Source organism: Rhinopithecus roxellana, chromosome 20 (genome assembly GCF_007565055.1).
Source record: "Rhinopithecus roxellana isolate Shanxi Qingling chromosome 20, ASM756505v1, whole genome shotgun sequence".
Lineage (NCBI taxonomy): Eukaryota > Metazoa > Chordata > Mammalia > Primates > Cercopithecidae > Rhinopithecus > Rhinopithecus roxellana.
Window position 1 is genome coordinate 13,558,533 of NC_044568.1, and position 23,875 is coordinate 13,582,407.

The 23,875-nt window shown below is 35.6% G+C and overlaps 1 protein-coding gene across 15 annotated transcripts in view; it reads left to right on the top strand.

The window, feature by feature from the left end:
* CHD9 (chromodomain helicase DNA binding protein 9) overlaps nt 1–23,875 on the top strand; it is a 295,589-nt gene that overhangs the window by 228,000 nt on the left and 43,714 nt on the right. For 14 of the 15 annotated variants that reach the window (XM_030924817.1, XM_030924812.1, XM_030924809.1 and 11 more), the window contains 5 exons: nt 2,597–2,707; nt 6,875–7,071; nt 7,514–7,713; nt 13,194–13,353; nt 13,777–13,866. In XM_030924817.1, the coding sequence (XP_030780677.1) occupies nt 2,597–2,707; nt 6,875–7,071; nt 7,514–7,713; nt 13,194–13,353; nt 13,777–13,866 (758 nt within the window). The remainder of the gene's footprint in view (nt 1–2,596; nt 2,708–6,874; nt 7,072–7,513; nt 7,714–13,193; nt 13,354–13,776; nt 13,867–23,875) is intronic. The other variant, XM_030924818.1, reaches the window with a different exon arrangement.

Genomic DNA, 23,875 nt, shown 5'->3' on the forward strand with positions numbered 1-23,875 from the left:
GCTAGAGGCTGCAATGAGCCATGATCATACAGCTGCACTCCAGTCTGGGCAACAGAGTGAGATCTTTTCTCTTAAAAAAAAAAAAAAGTTGAATATGAGTTTTATATAAGAGTGTCTCATACTATTTTGCCACTATACTATTCTGTTGCCGCTGTAACAAATTATGACAAAGCCCACGAGGTTCATGGCTTAAGACAACACAAACTTTTTCTTTTATAGTTCTAGATGTCAGAAGTCTAACATGAGTCTTACAGGGATAAAATCAAGGTGTCAGTAGGGCTAGTTCATTCTGGAAGCTTTAGAGGAGGATCCGTTTCTTATCTCTTCCACTTCCTAAGACTGCCTGCATTCCTTGGCTTGTGGCCACAGTACTCCCATCTCTGCTTCTGTCGTGTCATATCCTTTTTCTGTTCTAGAGTCAAATCTCCCACTGTCTCACTCTTGTAAGAACATTTATAATTACATTTAGGGCCTACTTGGATAATACAAGCTATCTCTCTGTTTCAAGGTCCTTAACTTAATCATATCTGCAAAGTCCCTTTTCCATATAAGACAAAACTCACAAGGTTCCAGGGATTAGGATGAGGTATCTTTGGGGACCATTATTCAGTTTATCATATTCATCAGTTCAAAAAAATACAAAATTAGTTTTTCAGTAGTTTTATAATATTAAAGCTATAGTTTAGAGAAAGCAAAAAAAAAAAAAAGGAATTTAAATTCATTTCATTAAAACATTTGTTTCCATCATTTCTGTTTAATAAATATGCCAGCAAAATGCATATTTGAAACACAGTATTTAACATTTGCTTTATTTTATGTAAGCATCTTAAAAGCCAAACCTCAAAAGAATACTAGTTGGAATGAATGAGTACATTTATTACTTGGTAAGCAATAACATGAACAGAATCTGAAGTTCAGCAAGAGGCATTTAGCCTTTTAATTTTTGGTGTTTTAGACTTTTTTTTTTTTTTCTTTTCTTTTTTTTTTTTTTTTTTGAGACAGATTCTTGTTTTCTCACCAGGCTGGAGTGCAGTGGTGCAATCATGGCCCACTGTAGCCTTGACCTCTCAACCTCCTGGGGTCAAGTGACCCACCCACCTCAGCCTCCCAAGTAGCTGGGACTACAGGTGTGCACCACCACACCAGGCTAACTTTAAAAGAAATTATTACAGAGATGGAGTCTCACTATGTTGCCCAGGCTGGTCTTGAACTCGTGGGCTCAAGTGATCCTCCTGCCTTGGCCTCCCAAAGTGTTGGGATTTACAGTGTGAACCACCATGCCTGCCCTGGATGTTTTATAAAGTTTAAGCGACAAATACAGACAGTATTCAGCAGTTATCAACTCATGCTAAACTTGTTTCATCACCACCTCCCATTTTTTCATATTGTTTTGAAGCAAATCCCAGATATCATCACCGCCTTTACATGTTTCAGTATGTATCATTAAAAATAAAGACTTTTAAAACATAAATACAATACTATTACCACATTTAAAAATAAAATAAAACATAATTCCTTGCTATTAATTATCTAGTGCTTAAACTGACAGTTATCTTAAATGTAAAAAATTGGCTTGTTTGCTTTTAACACTTGTATCTTTTTAATGTGGGATTTTTCTGGGTCTTTTAAATTTTATCAAGACTTTTTTTTTAATTAAGATTTTTACCTTTTGTTTGTATCTCTGATAATTGGGCATTATCTTAAAACCATTTACCTGTATTCTCCTTTGAAAATCATTTTATGCGACCATTTTCTTCTATTTATTTTTGTAAAAATTGACATGCATTTTTCAGGCCCTTAACACATTGTGTATCTCCAATGCTTCTTTCACTTTTATAAAGCATTTTGATGACATTTTTTGATGAGGCCTATTTACAATGATTTAAGTTGTAAATAATGGTTATTAGACTACAAGTTACAGAGTTGAAGTGTTATCTTTAAAGTTTCTTCCAACTAAAAGATTTTATAATTTCCACAGTATTTATGAAAATAAATCACTTGTATTTTCTTCTTTTGCTCCTCAATATTTTCTTAAATTTTTACAGTAGTTAATGCAGTGTTTCTGTGGTAGAGTTTTTCTTTTTTGTGTGTTTTTGGGAAAAGAGTGTTTAAAATGACAATGATTTATTTTCCTTTATTTCCCATATCCTGTGTATATTTCCTTTAGGAGGTATATCTATCTGAAAATGTGATGAAAATAAACTAGAAATAGACCAGAAAGTTAACTCTGTAGTGCAGGCAGATTTGGAAATTCTTGTTCTCTAACCTAATTTCTTAATGATCTTGTAGTGTTTTTAGAAACCGTACCTCCATTCTATGTAGCCTCCTTACCAGAAAGATTCAATCCTTACTTACCAAAAATGTAAGAGTTAACCAACAGTAATAATTTAATTCTGCTCCTAAACTTCAGCCTGTTTGCATTAAGCCTTTACCTTAAGCAGACACAGTGCTATGTTTCAGACCAGTGAATTTGAAACACCCTTTCATGTATGAGTATATGGGATCCAAATTCTATCCATAGTAAATGTGAGGAGATAATGTTTTAAGTGTACTTTGATAGATTTTTTTCCTCTACAACTGCCGTTATGTATTTCAGGCGAGTTTTGTGGCATCTGGAAACCGGACAGATATTTCTTTAGATGATCCCAACTTCTGGCAAAAATGGGCTAAAAAGGCAGAAATAGATATAGAGGCCATCAGTGGCAGAGTAAGTATTTTTATCCCTCTAAAATAAACTTGCTTTTGGGATACTTTGGCAATAGTATTGTAATATTTTAAGGTGTTCAATTATGCAGTTACTAAAATAAATTTCTGCATATGCAAATTGAAGTAGGGTAGCAGAATGAACTGAGTGAGGTACTCCTTCAATTTAATATCTATTATCTCCCATGATGGGTTATCCTACAGGGAAAGTTTAACTTTTGGATATAATTTACATTTTTAAAATTATAATATGTTTAAAAAATTTTTTTAATGTCTTCAAATCATGGGTTACATTTATTTTCTCTTTAATGTTTTCTTAGTGTCAGAACCCATTCATGATCATCTAGTAAAATGTAAATAAAAGGAGAAAAAAAGAGTCAAGAAAGTGGCATTTTTAAAACTATCTTATGACTTCTCTTGAGCTAAGGCCAAAATGCTAAAATTGACTTTATGAAACTGATAGTAGTAGCATAACTGCTTATTTACTAAGACACACTTGTCTAATAATTGCATAGAAATCAATGTTTTTGAGTCTTACCAGTTATCAAAATAACAGCTAGATGATTAAAGGAATTTTATATTAAGCACTGATGCATTGGATCTGTTTTGATAGGTAGCCTTTTAAAATTGAAACCTTTACAATTAGGAGTAGCACCACTACCATCCGTAATTATTATTGTTGAATGCATTTTGGAAATATATGTAATTCTGTGTGAAACAAGTAAACATGAAAAGGTAATTATAAAAATATTATTGGCATATGGCATGTTCATATGCCTAAACAAGTAGTGGGGTCTGTAAAACACTGTAAAAGTTCATAAGTGAGTTTAGTGAATTAACTGGATGGAAGATAAATATGCCATTGAGCCTTCCTAAATATCAGTACTAACAGAAGTAGAAAAATATAATGCAATAGGATATCTACTTCACAGTAGAAAAAAAATATATAGAATACTTAAGAATATACCTAAAGAAAGCTGCATTTGATTTCTGTAAAGTGAAATTTGGTTGGGAGATGTGTCCATTGGGAATATTTTAAGCATTTTAACAGTTCATTTGTAAACATAGAAATTGTAATGTATAGATGTAATGCAATGCAAATCAGAATGTTAAACAATTTTTTCTTATAACTAGACAAAATGTTAAATTTTTATTGGAAGAATATTTAATGCACTCTTAGGAATCTGTCCTACAGCAATAAGCATACATGTACAATGATAATATAGTACAATGATATTCATTGCAACATTTTCTGTTATAGCAAAAATTTAGAAACTAAATTTTCTATATGGGAGCAATGGTACATTCATACTGTCTAATGCAATAATTGAAAATAATTTAAAAATAATAAGAATGGACATTCTTATGCACCATCTACTGTGGACTAACAGCTCCAAGACAGAGAAAGAGAGAGATGCAGAATGATACTTACAATATGATCTCTATTTGTGATTTTTCAGCAGTATATATTGGTAATTACATCCTGGTGGGTCAGAAAGTAGTAAACAAATATATAAGATAATTTAAGGAGTGAGGAAAATAAAGCAGTAAGATGGAAGAGAATGCTGGAGAGGTAGAATTACACTAGGTAAAGTGATCAAGGGAGGTCATTGCAAAAGGTTTATCTGCACTGAAACTTGAGTGATGAGAAAGAGCCAATACACTGTAATGTCAGGAAAAGCTTTGAGGCAGAGGGAACGGCAATGAGACACTGGTGGAAATAAGCTTAGTGTATTCTAGAAGCAGAAATACATTATGGCAGAATGTGAAGAGTTAGTGAGCATGGTGGTAATAGGTGAGGTCAGAGACTGAAGACATGGGCCAAATCAACAGGGCTTTGTAGATTATTTTAAGGAGTTAAGGATTTTGTAAATAAACTTATGTAAGCATATAGTCATTTAATACTTGTGCAGTAACATTTTAAAGTTTATACTTTTGTAAAAAATTAAAGACTTTTCTGAGAATGTACAATAAAGACTAAAATTACCGTATGTTAAAGTATCTAAATATATTAATACAGCTGGGCACAGTGGCTCATTCCTGTATAATCCCAGTACTTCAGGAGGCTGAGGCAGGAGGATTGCTTGAAGCTAGGAGTTTGATACCAGCCTAGGCAACATAGCGAGAGACCCTGTTCTCTACAAAAAAAATTTAAAATTAGCTAAGCGTGGTTGTGCATGCCTGTAATCCTAGCTATGAAGGAGCCTGGGGTGTGAGGATGGCTTGACCCCAAGAGTTTGAGGCTGCAGTGAGCTGTGATTGTGCCATTGCATTCCAGCCTGAGTGACATCAAGAACTTGTCTTTTAAAAAAACTTTAAAAATATATATATATTAATATAAAACAATAGTTTAAAAAGTATGGTACTGACAGAAAGATAAAAAGCAAAGAATAAGATAACAACAGAAAAAGATCAAAGTATAAGTTTATGAAATATACAAATAGTGCTAAAGAAAGATGATTTAATAAGTGGTGATTAGGATATTGTATTGGCATTTGGGAGGAGCGTTAATAATCCTATGCTCTGTACCAAGTAAACTCTAATTTGTGATAAAAAGTTTTTAAGTTTTTTTTTAATCAAAACATGAAAAATAGAAGTTAGATTTCTTTTCACAAATATTTGGGTGGGAAAACATTCTAAATTCGAAATTACAAAGGAAGTGATTGGTATATGTATACAAGACAGAATTATGTAATGGAAAAATGAAAGTGCAGTCAGACTGGTGACACTATTTGTAGCAGACATGTATATGAAAGTTAATGTTTCTATTATATAAAAGCTAATGTAAGTTGATCAAAAATGTATCAAATCTCAAAAGATTTGGGGAAAAAGACATTTGAAAATTATGAAAAAAATACAATTAGTTGTTTTTTGTTTTTTTTAAGGAAACTGGAAAGGGAAGAAAGAGGAAAAGGGACAACTCTTTCTTATGGAAGAATGCCATTTAGTAAATGTAGAAGGAATGCAGGAAATGAAAAATCACAATGAATCAACTATAGTAATAATTGTAGCATATAAGATCCATCAGTGAATTCTAAAATTAGTGGGTAAAAGTTTGAGACCCAAGATATGTATGTTTCTTCAAAGTTTATCTTCCGAAATACTTATTAATTCCAAAAGGAAAACTAGTAACTTCACAGTGGAGAAACTTGGCAAAAGTTAACATCACCTATCATAGGACATCATATGCCCCCTTAAATATAATGTACTCCATACATATTATGGCATACCAGGACCTTTATGATCTGGTCCTTGCCTTCTCTCCTACCATTTTTCCTCTTGTGCTCTAGGACATAAGCATTTCCTGAACATCTGATGCCATTTCAGGTCCCTTGCTCTTTCCTCTGCTTGTAATGCTGTCTCTTCCCTGACTGCCTGGCAAACTACTCTTAATTCTTTAGTAAGTCTTTCTAGTATCACTACTTTGTGACATTTTCTGTGACTATGATACCTCTTTATCATAAAAAATTTCATCCCGAATAGCATTTATTTAGTGACACATTTGTCTGTGTAACTAAAACTTTGGATTCCTTATGAGTAGAAACTGTCTTACTCATCGTTATACCACAGCCCATAACATAGTGCCTAGCTTAGAGAAGTTTCTCAATAAAAATAAAAAGTATGTTAACTTAAATTGTTTTGAATGAATTAAACTGAATTGAACATACTGAGGGTGATGCAATTAACTGCCTTGTGTTTTGTGTATTATTATAAGTCTTTTGGAAAGCACTGTAAAATTTTCATAACCTTTGACCAGTATTTCCATTTCTGGATACTTCCCTTCTTTTGAATTTGTCTTTAGAATAAACTTTGGCATTATTTATTTTAAAAATTAAGAACAATCTAAATTATGAATTAGGTAAAGAAAAATTATAAGGCATAAATTCAGTTTAAAATATTTTTATGATTACAATGCTGTTACATTAATATGCGAAATATCAAGTTCTTTTTATCCTATGACTATAATGTCATAAAATTTTACATGTGTGGTAGCAAGAATTCTAAAGGAATGTAAGAAATTCTAAGTTGACTGAATAGGTTGGTGAAATTGTTAGTAATTTCTTTTTGTCTGTGTTTCTGTAATTATTGTTTGTACAAGGTGAAAATGTAGAACACTGTTATAAGCAAAATCATAAAAATACCTTCAAGTAATAGCTGTTCTGTTTTACAGAACAGCTTGGTTATTGACACTCCAAGAATTAGGAAACAAACAAGACCTTTTAGTGCCACAAAAGATGAATTGGCTGAATTATCTGAAGCTGAAAGTGAAGGAGATGAAAAGCCCAAACTCCGGAGACCCTGTGACCGTTCCAATGGCTATGGGAGAACCGAATGCTTTAGAGTTGAGAAAAACCTGCTAGTTTATGGGTAAAACATTGTTTTTAATGCTTGCTCTAAGTAGTCTGGTATGTAATGTTACAGAAAATATATACTGGTTTTGAGTATATTTTTTATCTTCTTAGAATCATTAAAATTTACTTTTAAAGTACACTTTCTGTTTTTAACATATATGTAATAGCAGAATGATGAAATTATCCTTATTTAAATTGTCAAAGTATCACTAAAGTCAAACTTCTTGTTCTTAAATTTGCACATCCCGTAATACGAATTAGATGTTACCCATTATTGAATAAAATATACTAGAAATTACTGTACCATTCCTCTACATTCTTTGCATAGGTAGGGAAGACTTAATTAGCAAAAATGACAATTTTTTTTTTTTTTTAGTTTTTCGTGTCTTTTATCTATGAGTTATATTTTTCTCTAGAACTTCACTCAATATCAATGTAACTATACCCTTTTTAACCAGGTGGGGCCGATGGAGAGAGATTCTATCTCATGGCCGTTTCAAAAGGCAGCTAAATGAACACGATGTAGAGATTATTTGCCGAGCCCTCTTAGCATATTGCCTTGTTCACTACCGAGGAGATGAGAAGATTAAGGGTTTCATATGGGATCTCATTACTCCAACTGAAGATGGACAGACACGAGAGCTACAGAATCATCTAGGTAAGAACATTGTTTCATTTGCTTTTAAAATTTATTTTTAGTTATATAAGTAATACTTAACATATTCTCCTATAAAGTATAGAAGCATTACAAATAATATTAAGGAACCTTAACCTTCACTCCCAATTCAAGTTCCAGCTTCAGAAAATGCCAATGTTATCAGTTTGGTGGATTTTACATTTTGTTATCAAATACGTATCTGTTTCGAATTGATGACCCAACTAAATGTCTTAGAGGTCTTTCCATCTATGCTCATATAGATCTGTCTGATTTTTTAAGTTCTGCTTAGTATTCCGTAGTATGGATATTGCATAATTTATTTAATATCTCCTTTAATGATGGTTATTTAGGTAGTTTCAATTTTAGACAATTAAAAAGCAAGTTTCAGAGAAGATCCATGTACCCTCCTTCTTGTGCATGAAAATAAATCTTTCACTAAAGTAGATATCAAAAATGGAATGATTAAAGTATAGCTTATATACATCTTTATTACCTAAAATGTGGTCTCTGGGTCAACAGCATCAGCATCTTCTGGAAGCTTCTTAGAAATGCAGAATATTAGGCCTCAGATTTATTGAATAAGAATCTGCATTTTAACAAGATCCGTAGGAATTAGTGTACATATTAAAGTTTGAGAAACATTGATATGCATTTTAAATTTTCATAATTCTTTTAAATTTTTGTTTATTATTTGAGACAGGGTTTTGCTGTGTCCCCCAGGCTAGAGTGATGCAAACGTGGCTCAATGCAGCCTCGACCTTCTGGGCTCAAGCCATCCTTCTGCCTCAACCTCTTGAGTAGCTGGGACCACAGGCATGTAGCACCACACCTGGCTTTTAAAAAATTTTTTATATTGTAGAGTCAGGTACTGGTATATATTCTGGTATATATATATTCAAGACCTGGTATATATATTCAAGACCAGGCTGGTCTTGAACTCCTGGGCTCAAGTAATCCTTCCGCCTCAGCCACCCGAAGTGCTGGGATCATAGACGTGAGCCACCATGCCTGGCCTAAATTTCCATTATACTTTAATTTGCTGTCCAAAATGGTTATGCCAATTTACAGTCCTATCAGAGGTATATGCTAGTACTTTTTTCTCCTCAGCCTTGCTAACAGAACATTCTTTTTTGCATAAAATAATTATTTTACAGCAGAAATTTTTCAGTAAAAAATAAAAAGAATTACTATACCCTTAAATTTGTTACAGTGTTATTCTCTTTAATCAAAAAATATCTATTGAATGCCTGGTGTGTGTCTTGTGCAAGGTGTTGAAAAGATAAGAAGAAACAAGATAGACAAGATCCCTGAGCTCATGAACCTTACCTTCTAACCAGGTAGACATAGTAAGAATGTACATTAGTTACAGATTGTGGTAATTACTGTGAAGTAAATAAACTATTGAGATGGAAAACAACAGAAAGCACCCATTTTAGATAGGGTGGTCAGGGTAGGCCTATTTTAATAGGAGACGATGAATTTAATTAATGTGAAGACCTGAGGTAGATGGAAGAATCACACAAATGTAATTTCATTCTTTCTTGAAACTCCAGTAGAAAAAAGTAAGGCACTAAGCTTAGTAAATTCTACAGAACAAAAGACTTGGATTCCTCAATAAATAAATTATCGGATTAGGAGTGAATAGAGAGGTATCTACCCCGGTGATTCTCAGCCAAAGATGATTTTCTGCCCCAATCCCACCCCTACCACAGGCTGTCACAACCTTGAGCGTGTTATTGGCATCTAGTGGATAGAGGCCTGGAGTTCACAGATAGCACCCCGCCCCCCCACAATGAAGAACTATCCTGCTCAAAATATTGTAGTGCCAAGAATGAAACCCTGCTATAACCTAAAAGAGATTGAAAAGTTATCAACCAGTTTCAGTGTGGGGTCTGGGGACTTTATTTTTATTTTTATGTTTTGGGACAGGGTCTCCTTCTGTGGCCCAAGCTGGAGTGTTGTGGCATGAACGCGGCTCACTGCAGCCTCAACTTCCTGGGCTCAAGCAATCCTCCTCCCCTGTAGCTGGGAGTACAGGCGTGTACCATCACACCTGGCTAATTTTTTTTTTTTTTGTAAGAGATGGAGTCTCACTTTGTTGCCCAAGCGTGTCTCAAATTCCTGGGCTCAAGTGATCTTCCTGCCTCAGCATCCTAAAGTGCTGTGGAGGTTTTATTTAGATCCTGATTGAAACAACCCAGAGTAAATGTTTTATTATCTTTATTAACTAATTAGACTTTAGAATACCGAATATTAAGAAGCTATTATTGCATTCCTTAGGGCTGATAATAGTATTGTATTATTTTAATGGAGGCTTTATCACTAAACAGATACCTCTGTTAAATTTAGATATCACTAAATATCTTTTAGATATTGCTAAAAGATACCTTTGATATTTATGAATGAATTGATTGATTTCTTACATTTACTTCAAAATAATATGAAAGATTGGGGGTGAACAGAATTGGCCATGAGTTGATAATTATTGAAGGTGGATAATGGGACTGTTGTATATACTTGTATTCTATAATTTTAAAATAAGCATAAACTCTCAAAAATGGATAGAGAATGGGAGAGTAAACAGCAACAAGATTTTGGAAGCTGGAGGCAAATATATTAGTGGTAACTGATTTAACCAACCTGAGAGAGCTGAATCTTGGGTCAGCAGTGGGAAAGGCAAACTGCTTTGCTTTACAGATTTCCCAGATGTCTTAGGAATTTGTGACATCAGGAACCTCCGGAAGTGGATGTGAAAGGATAGAGGCTTTCATTCAAAGCAATTTTAAAAGGGCCCTAAATACCCTCTTCAGTTCCATGTAGCCAGGACGAAAATGGACTCAAAATTTTTTTTCTGGAAAGAGTAAAATAGAAGTCTGGGTTGCACTGGTAGTTGAGTTGTGGAGCTGCTAAATAGGGATTAAATAACTGTGTGCATACTGGTTTTGATTCATTGCTCGAGAAATAAAACTAAAAGGCTTGCCCCAAACCTAAAGATAATGACAGGAAAAAAAACACACACACACACAGCCAGTTACCCTTCAGTGAGCCCACAGTCGCTATGCTCCATCCCTTCAGTCTCCCTATCACCTTTTTTATTTGTCACACTTAAATAAGAGCAAACACAGCCAAGGATTATCAGGCATCTCAGGAAAGTCTCCAACATGAAAGAGAGAGCCAAAAAACCATTGGCTGGGCACGGTGGCTCACCCCTGTAATCCCAGCACTTTGGGAGGCTGAGGTGGCCAGATCACTTGAAGTCAAGAGTTCAAGACCAGCCTGGCTAAAATGGTGAAACCCCGTCTCTACTAAAAATACAAAAAGTAGCCAGCCATGGTGACACATGCCTGTAATCCCAGCTACTTGGGATGCTGAGGTGTGAGAATCGCTTGAACTCAGGAGGCAGAGCTTGCAGTGAACCGAGATCATGCTACTGCACTCCAGCCTGGGTGACAGAGCGAGACTCTGTCTCAAAAAAAAAAAAAGAAAAAGAAAAAAAAAAACATTAAAATGAACTTTAAGGAAACAAGGATCGCAAAAAGGAGGACACCTTTTCTTTAACTATCATTAATATCTTCAAAGATACTTCAAATATACCATGACTTCGAAAGAATAAGGTGCTGTAAAAACAGTGAAAGCAGAAGCCTATAAATTGTAACAACATATAATGAAATGAAAAAGTAAAAAGAAGATTGAATGATGAATCTGGGAAAATGTTGTTAGGAAGAAAATTGGAAATACAGAATATCTACAGATTTCATTAGGAAAATTCAAGCATGTGTATTTTTAAGTATGTACTGTTTTCAAACCAACAAGGGAAGAGAAGATTGGAATACAGAACTATTTATCATTCCAGCAAAACACAGAAAGAAGGAAAGTATGATTAAAAATAAATATATAAACATATGTATGCAGCCTATGTATATTTTCACCTGTTAAAAGAGGAAAATTGTTAGATGGGGGGAAATAAACATTTTTGTACTTTAAAGAGATATTATTAAACACCAAACAAGCTTAAAAGTTTATTTAGTAAAAACTATGCCATGCAAATACTAAACCGTACAAAATGTTGTAGTACCATTAACATAGAACAAAGTGAATTTAAGATAGAACGTATCAGTTGGAATTTAAAAAAAAGGGACACTACCTAATAATCAAAAAGAATCCATAGAAGAAACTATAACGAGTATGAACTTATATACATCTAAAATAGTCTCAAAAGGTAAAGGCAAAAAAAAAAAAGAACCTCTGCCAAAATTATAAGGAAAAGTGGACAAATCCATATAGTGCTTCTATGTACCATTGTAGTAGAGTACCCACCTGGTATAAAATGGCAAGGAAAAGGTAAATGAGATACAAGAATTGCAGGAGGAGTCAAAACTGCATTATTAATAATTGTGAAAAATTACAAACAAAACAGCTCAAATATGGAAGATTAATAAATATGAGGTGGTATAGTTATGTAATAAATTATTATACAGAAACAAAAATAGATGAATTAGAGCCTTATGAGTCAACCAGGATATAGCTTTTAAAAGTTCAGAGTAATAAATAAGGTATGCAGGCTTATATTTATAATATTATATCTGAAAACTTAAATACTAAATACTTATCCAAGATAGGTAATAATACTATAAACATGCATGGAATGGAAAAACAAATTCAGTGTAGTGGTAATCTCTGGGAAGGAATGAGTGAATTTGATAGGAGAGGACTACATAGGGACTTCAAGTATCAAGTATGTATTACTTCCTTTAATAAAAAACTAAGTGTCTGTGACCAGCCTGGCCAACATGAAAGTTAGCCAGGCGTGGTGCCGCATGCCTGTAATCCCAGCTACTCGGGAGGCTGAGGCAGGAGAATCACTTGAACCCAGGAGGCAGAGGTTGCAGTGAGCCAAGATCACACAGCTACACTCCAGCCCGAGCAACAGAGACTCTGTCTCAAAAAATTAAATAAGTAAATAAACTAAGTAAACATGGAATATGTGAACATGAAGAGAGTGGCAGTACTTTTTTGTAGTTTTTAAATATTTCACAACAAATAACTCAAAGAACCAAAATGAGTTTAGCTGTCTTGAACAGGATGGCTAACCTAATCTATCTAAATCATTTTTGAAAAGCAAGAGTGGAGGGCAAAACATATCTTTTAGTATCTAGGAAAGCGAAAGTAAAGCAGAGGGCATAGGCTTGATCTTTTGGGTTTTACATTTGTAAAAAAAAAAATCTGTTTTGGAACAAAAAGGAAATCAGAATAATTAATATGAGACGTAGAATTGTTAGTTACTTGGGGGAAATATGTTTTCATATGTATAAAACCATCATCTTGATTTGTGATTGGGTCAGTATTGTTACTAGTATTTTAAAGTTCTCTGAAAAGACCTCAGAAAGTCTCCAGAAATTTCTTGCATTGAAACAATCTTTCAAATTGCAAATTTTTATAGAAATTATTCCTAATTTTACATGTCCTTCTTATTTTAACAGGCCTATCAGCTCCTGTACCCAGGGGTCGAAAAGGGAAGAAAGTAAAAACTCAAACAAGCTCATTTGATATACAAAAAGCAGAATGGCTTCGAAAATATAATCCCGAGCAGCTGCTTCAAGATGAAGGCTACAAAAAACACATAAAACACCACTGTAATAAGTAGGTAGTAGGGTATTTTAAACACAACTCTTTAAATGTTTACTGTTCTGAATTTGTTAAGCATGCTGATTTTGAGTACAGCGACATCATGGTCTAGGGCCAATCTTAATCTTAATTTTACAAGGTATCCTTCAAACAAATCATGATACCTCTTGTGTCATTGTTCTCACCAACAGATAAATAAAACTGGCCTCCAAATGAGCTCATTATATCTTACTTGGATATGAAATAATGATGATTATGAAGATTTTGGAGAAGTTCTTTATATATATGGTAGTAATAAGATTCATTTAATCAGAAGTAATTATTATTTCATTATTTTAAAATCTGTACACAAATTCCTTCCTAATTTTAACCCCATGGCCAAATATTTTAAACGATTAATATCTTTATGCCTTTTGATTCATTTTCCCTTGTTTTTAGGGTTTTGCTTCGTGTGAGAATGCTGTATTATCTAAAGCAAGAAGTTATTGGAAGTGAGTGTCAGAAAGTATTTGATGGAGTTGATGCAAGGTAAGTTAAACAATTTTTATTATTTTTGTTTGCTTGTTGTCTTGCCCAGGCAGCTTCAAGCTCCTGGGTTCAAGCGATCCTCCTGCCTCAGCCTCCTGAGTAGCTGGCACTATAGGCACACCACCACACCTTGCTTAAATGATATATTTCTTTTATTTATTCATTTTTTTTGAGACAGAGTTTCACTCTTGTTGCCCAGGCTGGAGTACATTGGCATAATCTCAGCTCACTGCAACCTCCGCCTCCTGGGTTTAAGCAATTCTCCTGCCTCAACCACCTGAGTAGCTGGGATTACAGGCATGTTTCACCACGCCCGGCTAATTTTTTGTATTTTTAGTAGAGGTGGGGTTTCACCATCTTGGCCAGGCTGGTTTCGAACTCCTGACCTCAGGTGATCCACCCGCCTTGGCCCCACAAAGTGCTGGGATTACAGGCGTGAGCCACCATGCCCAGCCTATTTTTATTTTTCAATAACATGATGAGGCAAAAATTATATGACCAGAATATTGGTTATTGGGCGGGTCCTTAGTCTGTGAAGTTTATAAGGTGGAAAATCCATGAAACAGGGAATTAACCCTTGCCAATTTGTTACCTTTCTTTTATTGCTCTCATCTTGGCCGTCACTAGAAGTCACAACGTTACAATAGTAGTAGTAATATTAAGAATGCTATCTAACCTAGATGCCATTAAAGCAGACACGGATTTTTTATTTGTTTGTTTGTTCATTTATTAATTTTGAGTCAGAGTCTCACTCTGTCACTCAGTCTGGAGTGCAGTGGCATGATACGGACTCACTGCAACCTCCACCTCCCAGGTGCAAGCGATTCTTGTGCCTCAGCCCCCTGAGTAGCTGGGATTACAGGTGCCATCACACCTAGCTAATTTTTGTATTTTTAGTAGAGACGAGGTTTCACCATGTTGGCTAAGCTGGTCTCGAACTCCTAACCTCAGGTGATCCACCTGCCTCAGCCTCCCAAAGTGCTGGGATTACAGTTGTGAGCACCACACCCAGCCCCAGACACAGACACTGATTTAATTCATTGATTCCATTCATTCATTCCAACAGAAGTACTTTTTGAGTACTCACTAAGCACCGGGCACTGTGAAGCACTAGGAATAGAAAGACAAAACACAGTCTTGATCCCTAAGGAGTTTATGGTGTCAGTGAGGAGGAAATAGATAAAACTATACTGCAAGGTAATAAATGCTTTTGTGTATGTATAGAATACCAGGGAGGTGCTACTAGAATTTTCTATTTCTAGTTTCGTCTTACCTCTTATTACTACAAGTAACCTTTCCCAATTTTCTTCTCCATTCTCTGTAAGCATCTGATTTATATAGCTCACTCTGCATAAACCTATTACTCAACCCCCCATTCTCAGCAAATGATATTCCCCCAGCTTTGTAGAGAAATGTAAGCAAGCCATAAAGCAGAAATTCCCTCAGCTTCCTGCCACCAAATCTAAAATTTAATTTTTCTGTACTCAGTCTTCTTCCCTCTTATTACAATTAAAGAAGTTTTATGGTGACTGACTTCTATATCCAACTATGATCCATTCAACACCCTGGTTTCTCATTTCCTTGACCTTTATCTACAGTTACCTCTTGTTCTCCCCACTACAGCTGCATAGTCACCTGGTCATTCACTTGATCTTGCTATCACCAGTAACAGCACTTATTTAATCAGAATTTTGACAGTGACATCCTTCTTTCTAACTCACTTAACTTGGGTACTTCTCATTATAATTCTCTAATCTCATCAGGATGTCCCCACATCTTACCACTTACTCACTAGCCATCACCACTTTCATGCCCCTCCTTTCCTCATTATTCAACATAAATTCTATAGTCTAGCACTCTACTTGCTAACTAAAATCCTTATCTATCTCCTTTCACCTGCCTTTCCTTCTGTTCTAGATATCTGTTACAACCTCACCTCAGGTTAATCCCAGCTAGCCATTTACTTCTTGCCTGCACCTAAGTAGCTGAACATTTGTGGAGAAAATCAAGCAAGTCATGCTGAATGACTTCAAATTTGTGAGCATAGATCCCATTTTAAAAGAGATTAAACATCTACTGTTTAAATGTTGTGGCTAGTCAATTCATATTCCTACTCTTTAAGAGAACCATTTTGTACCTCTCTTCTCAAACCATCTTTCCACGCTGCAGCTGCCACCTTCCAATAATGACCTTGCTACATATTTCATGGAAAAAAGTAGACACAATCAGATGAGAGCTACCTTCAGTTTTACTTGCATATATGTCCACCTATTCCTTCAAGATACAGTAGAAATGTCCCTCCTCCTAAGGCAAACCTTGTGCAGCATGGAACTCGTTTCTCTTAACTTTGGAGGACTTTACTCTTACCTTTCTGGGACTTTACCTTTCTTTCTTGGATCTTTTTTTCTCTCTCTTTACTACATCATTCTTTTGGCATACATGTATGCCTTAATATCAGTCACTTAAAGAAAGGAGAAAAACCTCTCTCAATATATGTTCTCAGACTCCATTTCCCTAATCCTCTTCACAACAAACTCCTTTAAAAAGTTGCCTGTATTTATTAGCAAGATTAACCAAGAAAAGAAGAGAGAAAATCCAAATCAGCTCAATTAGAAACGAAACAGGAGATATTACAACTGACACCATGGAAATACAAAAGATCATTCAAGGCTACTACGAATACCTTTATGTACGTAAACTAGAAAACCTAAAGGAGATGGATGAATTTCTGGAAAGATACAACCATCCTAGCTTAAATCAGGAAGAGTTAGATACCCTAAACAAAGAACAAGCAGCGAGATTGAAACGGTAATAAAAAAAATTACCAACAACAAAAAAAAGCCCACGACCAGATGGATTAACAGCTGAATTCTACCAGACATTCAAAGAAGAATTGGTACCAATCCTTTGACACTCTTCCACAAGACAGAGAATCCTCCCTATATCATATTATGAAGCCAGTATCACCCTGATACCAAAAGCAGGAAAGGATACAACCAAAAAAGAAAACTATAGACCAGTATCCTTGATGAACATAGACGCAAAAATCCTTAACAGAATACTAGCTAACTGAATCCAGCAACATATCAAAAAAAGGTAATCCACCATGATCAAGTGGGTTACATACCACAGATGGTTTAACATATGCAAGTCAATAAATGTGATAAACCACATAAGCAGAATTAAAAACAAAAATCACATGATCGTTTCAGTAAACACAAAGCATTTGACAAAATCCAGCATCCTTTTATAATTAAAACTCTCAGCAAAATCAGCATACAAGAGACATACCTGAATGTAATAAAAGCAATCTATAACAAACATACAGCCAACAATAATACTGGATTGGAGAAAAGTTGAAAATATTCCCTCTGAGAACTGAAACTAGAAAAGGATGCCCACTCTCACCACTTCTGATCAACATAGTACTGGAAGTCCTTGCCAGAACAATCAGACAAGAGAAAGAAAGGGCATTCAAATTGGTAAAGAGCACGTCAAACTGTTGCTGTTTGCTGATGATATGATTGTATACCTAGAAAACCCTAAAGACTCCTCCAAAAAGCTCCTAGAACTGATAAAAGAATTCAGCAAAGTTTCAGGATACAAAATTAATGTACATAAATCAGTAGCTCTCCTGTACACCAGTAGTGACCAAGCAGAGAATTGAATCAAGAACTCAACTCCTTTTACAATAGCCGGGAAAAAAAAAAAAAAAAAGAAGAAGAAAAAAAGGTACTTAGGAATATACCTAACCAAGGACGTGAAAGCTCTCTACACGGAAAATTACAAAACACTCCTGAAAGAAATCATAGATGACACAAATAAATGGAAACACATCCAATGCTTATGGGTAGGTGGAATCAATATTATGAAAATGGCCATACTGCCAAAAGCAATCTACAAATTCAGTGCAATTCCTATCAAAATACCACCATCATTCTTCACAGAACTAGAAAAAAACAGTCATAAAATTCATGTGAAACGAAGAAAGAGCCTGCATAGACAAAGCAAGACTAAGCCAAAGAACAAATCAGGAGGTATCACATTACTGATTTCAAGCTATACTATCAGGCCGTAGTCGTCAAAACAGCATGGTACTGGTATAAAAATAGGCAACACAGACCAATGGAACAGAATAGAGAACCAAGATATAAAGCCAAACACTTGACAGCCAACTGATCTTCAACAAAGCAAACAAAAACATGAAGTGGAGAAAGGACACCCTATTCAACAAATGGTGCTGGGATAATTAGCAAGCCACATGTAGGAGAATGAAACTGGATCCTCTTCTCTCAGCTTATACAAAAATCAACTCATGGACTTAAATCCAAGACCTGAAACTATAAAAATTCTAGAAGATAACATTGGAAAAACCCTTCTAGACATTGGCTTAGGCAAGGATATAATGACTAAGGACCCAAAAGCAATTGCAGTAAAAACAAAGATAAATAGCTGGGACTCAATTAAACTAAGGAGCTTTTGCATGGCAAAAGGAACAGTCAGCAGAGTAAACAGACAACCCACAGAGTGGGAGAAAATCTTCACAATCTATATATCTGAAAAAGGACTAATTATCCTGAATCTACACAACAAATTCAAATTAGAAAAAAAAATTTCCATCGAAAAGTGGGCTAAGGACATGAATAGACAATTCTCGAAAGAACATATACAAATGGTCAGCAAACATAGGAAAAAATGCTCAATATCACTAATGATCAGGGAAATGCAAATCAAAACCACAATGCGATACTGCCTTACTCCTGCAAGAATGGTCATAATTAAAAAAATCAACAGATAATAGATGTTGGTATGGATGTAATGAACAAAACACTTCTACACTTCTGGTGGGAATATAAGCTAGTACAACCACCATAGAAAACGGCGTGGAGATTCCTTAAAGAAATAAAAGTGTAACTACCATTTGATCCAGCAATCCCACTACTGGTTATTTACCCAGAGGAAAAGAAGTCATTGTATTAAAAACGTACTTGCTCACACATGTTTATAGCAGCACAATTTGCAGTTGCAAAAAAATGTGGAACCAACCCAATTGCCCATCAATCAACGAATGGATAAAGACACTGATATATATACATATGATGGAATATATACATATATATATATATATATGATGTAATACTACATAGAAAGGAATGGATTAACAGCATTTGCAGCAACCTGGATGGGATTGGAGACTATTATTCTCCAATATGGAATGGAAAAACCAAACATCATATGTTCTCATAAGGGGGAGCTAAGCTATGAGGATGCAAAGACATAAGAAATACAGTGCACTTTGGGGTCACAGGGGGAAAGGGTGGGAAGGGGGTGAGGGATAAAAGACTACAAATTGGGTGCAGTGTATACTGCTCGGGAGATGGGTGCACCAAAATCTCACGAATCACCACTCAAGAACTTACTCGTGTAACCAGATACCACCTGTTCTACAAAACCCTATGGAAATACAGAATTTTTTTAAAAAAAGAAATTCGTCTAAGGTTACCCAGATAAAAATGGCAGAGCAAAGATTCAGACAACAAAAAAGGTTGCCTATATTTACTATCTCTACTTCTTTATCTTGCATTTTCTCTTTAACCTATTCCAATGGATCTTTCTTCTTCACTGTCTCACTAAAGTGGTTCTTAACACAGCCCCTAATGACCTACAGTGTGATCAACTCTCTAAATTTACTCTCCGTCCTCCGTAAGATGCTGTCTTCTGTGGGCATTTGTGTTAACTATACCCATCTGGTTGTCCTTTTTCTCACTACTCTTTCCTTTTCATTCCCTCTTGCTAGCTCTTATTTCTCTAATAGATCTCTAAATACTGGATTAACCAAGAGCCCTGTCCTCAGCTCTCTTACCTTTTTCCTTAGGTGAACTCATGCAGCTTCATCATACCCAATATGATCTATAAACAGGTAAATCTGAAATTTACATATTTCTCCTAGACCTCTTTCTTGAGTTTTAAGCCATTAGTCAACTGCCTCCCAACATTTCCACTTAAATAACTAATTAACATCTTACTTTCCCTGGCTTTTCCAAATCTCCTGTCTTCAGTCCTTTCTCTTTTCCTTCCCATGTACAAGTCTTCTCCATCCTAATAAATGTACAACCCATTGCTCTGTTGTTATTCTTGATTCCTCTCTTCCCTGTTAGCTTGACAAAATACATGCCAAATCTTAGTACCTTTCACTATCTCCTCCGCCAAATCCCTAGTCCAAGCCACCATGATCTCACAGACTTTTGCAGTGGCCTCGTAAAACTGGTCTGTTTGCCTCCACTTTTGCCTCTCTAGGCCTGTCTTTCACACAGCAGCCAGAGTGGTATTTCTAAAGCAAAAATCAGGTCTTGGCACTCCTTAACACCCTCCAGATGTTTCTAATTTCTCTTAGAGTAAAATTCAAATTCCATATGACCTACAAGTGCTTCCATAACTCTGTACCACTTTCTTCACTGTGTCCCTCACCGACCATGCTCCAGCCACAGTGGTGGTTGTGTTTTGCCAATCTGTCAAGCTCATTCTATGCTGTTCTTCCTGGTCCAAATATTCTTTCCCCAGGTCTTCCACAGAACCGCCCCTTCAAATTACTCGGATCTCAACTCAAGTATTCCCTTCTCAGATAGACCTTCCCTGCCAACCTCAGCTTAAGTAGCCCACCAGTCATTCACTACTATTTAACCTTCTTTTATTTCATTTATAATGCCTACTACTACTTAAAAATTACGTTAGTTTATTTGTATGTCTTATTTTATTACAATTTAAGCTGCTTAAAGGTAAGAATCTGGGACGTCGTAAACACTCAGTAAATATTTGTCAACTAATTGGCTGCTTTCCCTTAGCCTGACTGGATCTGATCCACTTGTAACTTTCCCAGGGACTGCTCTCTGTGGATTGTACCTTCTTTTTCCTCTTTCATTAGTTTCCCCCCTTTTCCTTCTCATTTGGATTTTAACATGTTTATATCTCCCTCACCTTAACTTACACATACACATGCGTGTGCACACAACACTTAATGCTTTTGGACCCAAAATATCTTCAAACTACCATATTATTACTCTCTTGATTTGACCGCCAAACTTACTTTAGGGGGTTCACAGTGACCAGTCCTGTAATCCCAACATTTAAAAAGGCCATGGCAAGTGGATCATTTGAGCCTGGGAGTTTGAGATGAGCCTCGGCAACATGACGAAACCCTGTTTCTACAAAAAGTAGAAAAATTGACTGGTTGTGGTGGTGTATGCCTGTAGTCCCAGCTACTCTGGAGGCAGAGGTGGAAGGATCACATAAGCCTAGAGCGGTCAAGGCTGCGAAGGCTGCAGTGAGCTGTGATTGCACCACTGCACACCAGCCTGGGTGACAGAATGAGACACTGTCTCCAAAAAATAAAAAAAGAAAGAAAAGAAAGAAGCATCGGTGTTCGTTGTCTTCTTTTTCTTCCCTCCCATTCACTGTGCAGTCTACCACAATGCAGCTTCTAGCTCTTCACTTCAGATGTTCACTGATATTCTTGCTGCCAAATTTAATGGATATACCATAGTGCTTACCTTACTTTACCTTTGTTGACCACTTCCTTCTTTTTAAAATGCTTCCATGGTACCATTCTCCTCTGGTTTTTCTTTTTACCTTTCTGCTTGCTGCTTTTCAGGCTTGTTTTCTGTCTCTTAGAGTTCGAGGAATCTTCACATAGGCCTTCTCTTCTTGTCACTTACTCTTCTTGGGTGTTCTCATCTTTGTGGCTTCAATTTTTGTTTCTGTGCTTATGTCTTTCAAATCCCTGTCTGTAGCCCATGTCTCTCTTCTGAACTTTAGATCCATATTTCTCCAATGTGCCATGATTAATTACTCTTCTCTCCAGGTCTTTGCATTCTTGTTATAACATTCTTTCTTCCTTTTTTCCATTCTCTCCCTCCTTCTGCTCAGCCGACATTGAGTCAGCCTTTCATGACCTCTTAGATCTGAGTTAGGCACATAACCAGAGTACCCTGCCACAGCATTCATCACACAATATTGCATGTCCCTCTTTACAAGGGCTTGTGCATGACTATCTTTACTATTGCCATTATTGGCATGTAGTGAATGCTGTTTAAATATATTTTGAGTGAATGATCTACCCTGGGGAAGTTAAAGGAGACTTTATGCAAGAGATGACACAAGTTAGTCTTTAAAAACGGAAATCAACAACACCTAATGTGCATGCAGCACTTAAATTTGAACCATGAGTTTTTTTTGTTGTTGTTGTTGTTTTTGTTTTTTTTTTTTGTTTTGTTTTGTTTTTTTTTGGAGACAGAGTCTCGCTCTGTCACCCAGGCTGGAGTGCAGTGGCCGGATCTCAGCTCACTGCAAGCTCCGCCTCCCGGGTTCAGGCCATTCTCCTGGCTCAGCCTCCCGAGTAGCTGGGACTACAGGCGCCTGCCACCTCGCCCGGCTAGTTTTTTGTATTTTTTAGTAGAGACGGGGTTTCACCGTGTTAGTCAGGATGGTCTCGATCTCCTGACCTCGTGATCCACCTGTCTCGGCCTCCCAAAGTGCTGGGATTACAGGCTTGAGCCACCGTGCCCGGCCCTGAACCATGAGTTTTATATACTGATTGCCTTCTCCTCTTTACAAGCAGGAAAACCTTCCACCTCAGATGGTAATCACAATGTTTTGAGCTTAGAGTGCCACCTGATGGTTGGCAAAGGGAGCTATCTGACCCACTTTTTTTCTCCTCTGGGATTCTGTTTCCAGTGTTCTTTCCTCTTTCCTTCATATTTCAGGGCTAATGCTTTGTTTAATCCTACTTAATAATTCATTCAAAAATAAATATCTCTTTTAACCGTATTTCTCATTTCTTTTTAACTTTTTCCATATCACAAGAAAATCATTCTTTTTCTCTATTTTTCTAAACTGAAGTCAATTGTGACCCTTTTGTTTTAAAGCAAAATTAGATATAATAAGGTGTTCATTTCGAGTGCTGACAAATTCCTTTAAGAATCTATAGAAAGATCTCTTTATCCACTTCCTTATATTTCTTGAGTTAAAAATTCTAGTAAAACATTTGTGAAAAATAAGTAAATTTGTTTCCTTTTTTTTATTATAAAATTTATAAGTATTTCCTTTTCACTGCTAGTGTCTTCTATCTCACCTATATTTTGATTACACATTGGGTTCTTGTCCTAGGAACATGTTGATCATTTGTTCGTTTATTTTTATATAAAAATTTGAGTTTCCAAAGACAGCCAACTTAAAATCTAACTTTTCCCACAGAACTTAATTGTCAATAGGAAATTCCCCATTTCTATAGGTCTTTGTTAAGACAGATGAAATTCTACTTTGTATAATTTATATTGTTTTATATCTCTGGTTATTTGAAAATTGGTAATTTATGAATACCAAATAGAGAAATTCTCGACTATTCAACTTTTTGTAGTAATTTATCCTGTTCAATCTCTATCCATTGTCAAATACAAGCAAGTGTGTGTGTGTGTGTATATATATACATATATTTGTGTATGTTTATATACAAATATATATTTGTGTGTATATAAATTGATACTTGTTAATCATTGTCAGACATTAACTGTATTCTGTGCTAAAGAAGACAATGACTTGAATCACTGTGGTAAAGAAGTGAACATTTCAGTCCTTCTATAGATGACGTGTTTTTAGACATGTTATATATATAACTTGCTGAAGCTTTCTGGGAAAATAATAATTTCAAGTGATGAGCGAAGAATAAGAAAATTATATTTGCAAAATTGCCAGTTCTGTGGTTGTTACTCATAAAAACAACCAGTCTACCAAATCAAATCATTATGGGTTTATTATTTTACTTTTTAATAGTCTATTGTGATTTTATGGCATTGTGTTATTTATTTACAACATCAAAACAGCATTTGAGTGTTTCTTGTTTTTTTGAGACAGCGTCTCACTCCCATGGCCCAGGCTGGAGTGCAGCAACATGATCTTGGTTTGCTGTAACCCCAACTTCCCAGGCTCCGGAGATTTTCCCATCTCAGTCTCCCAA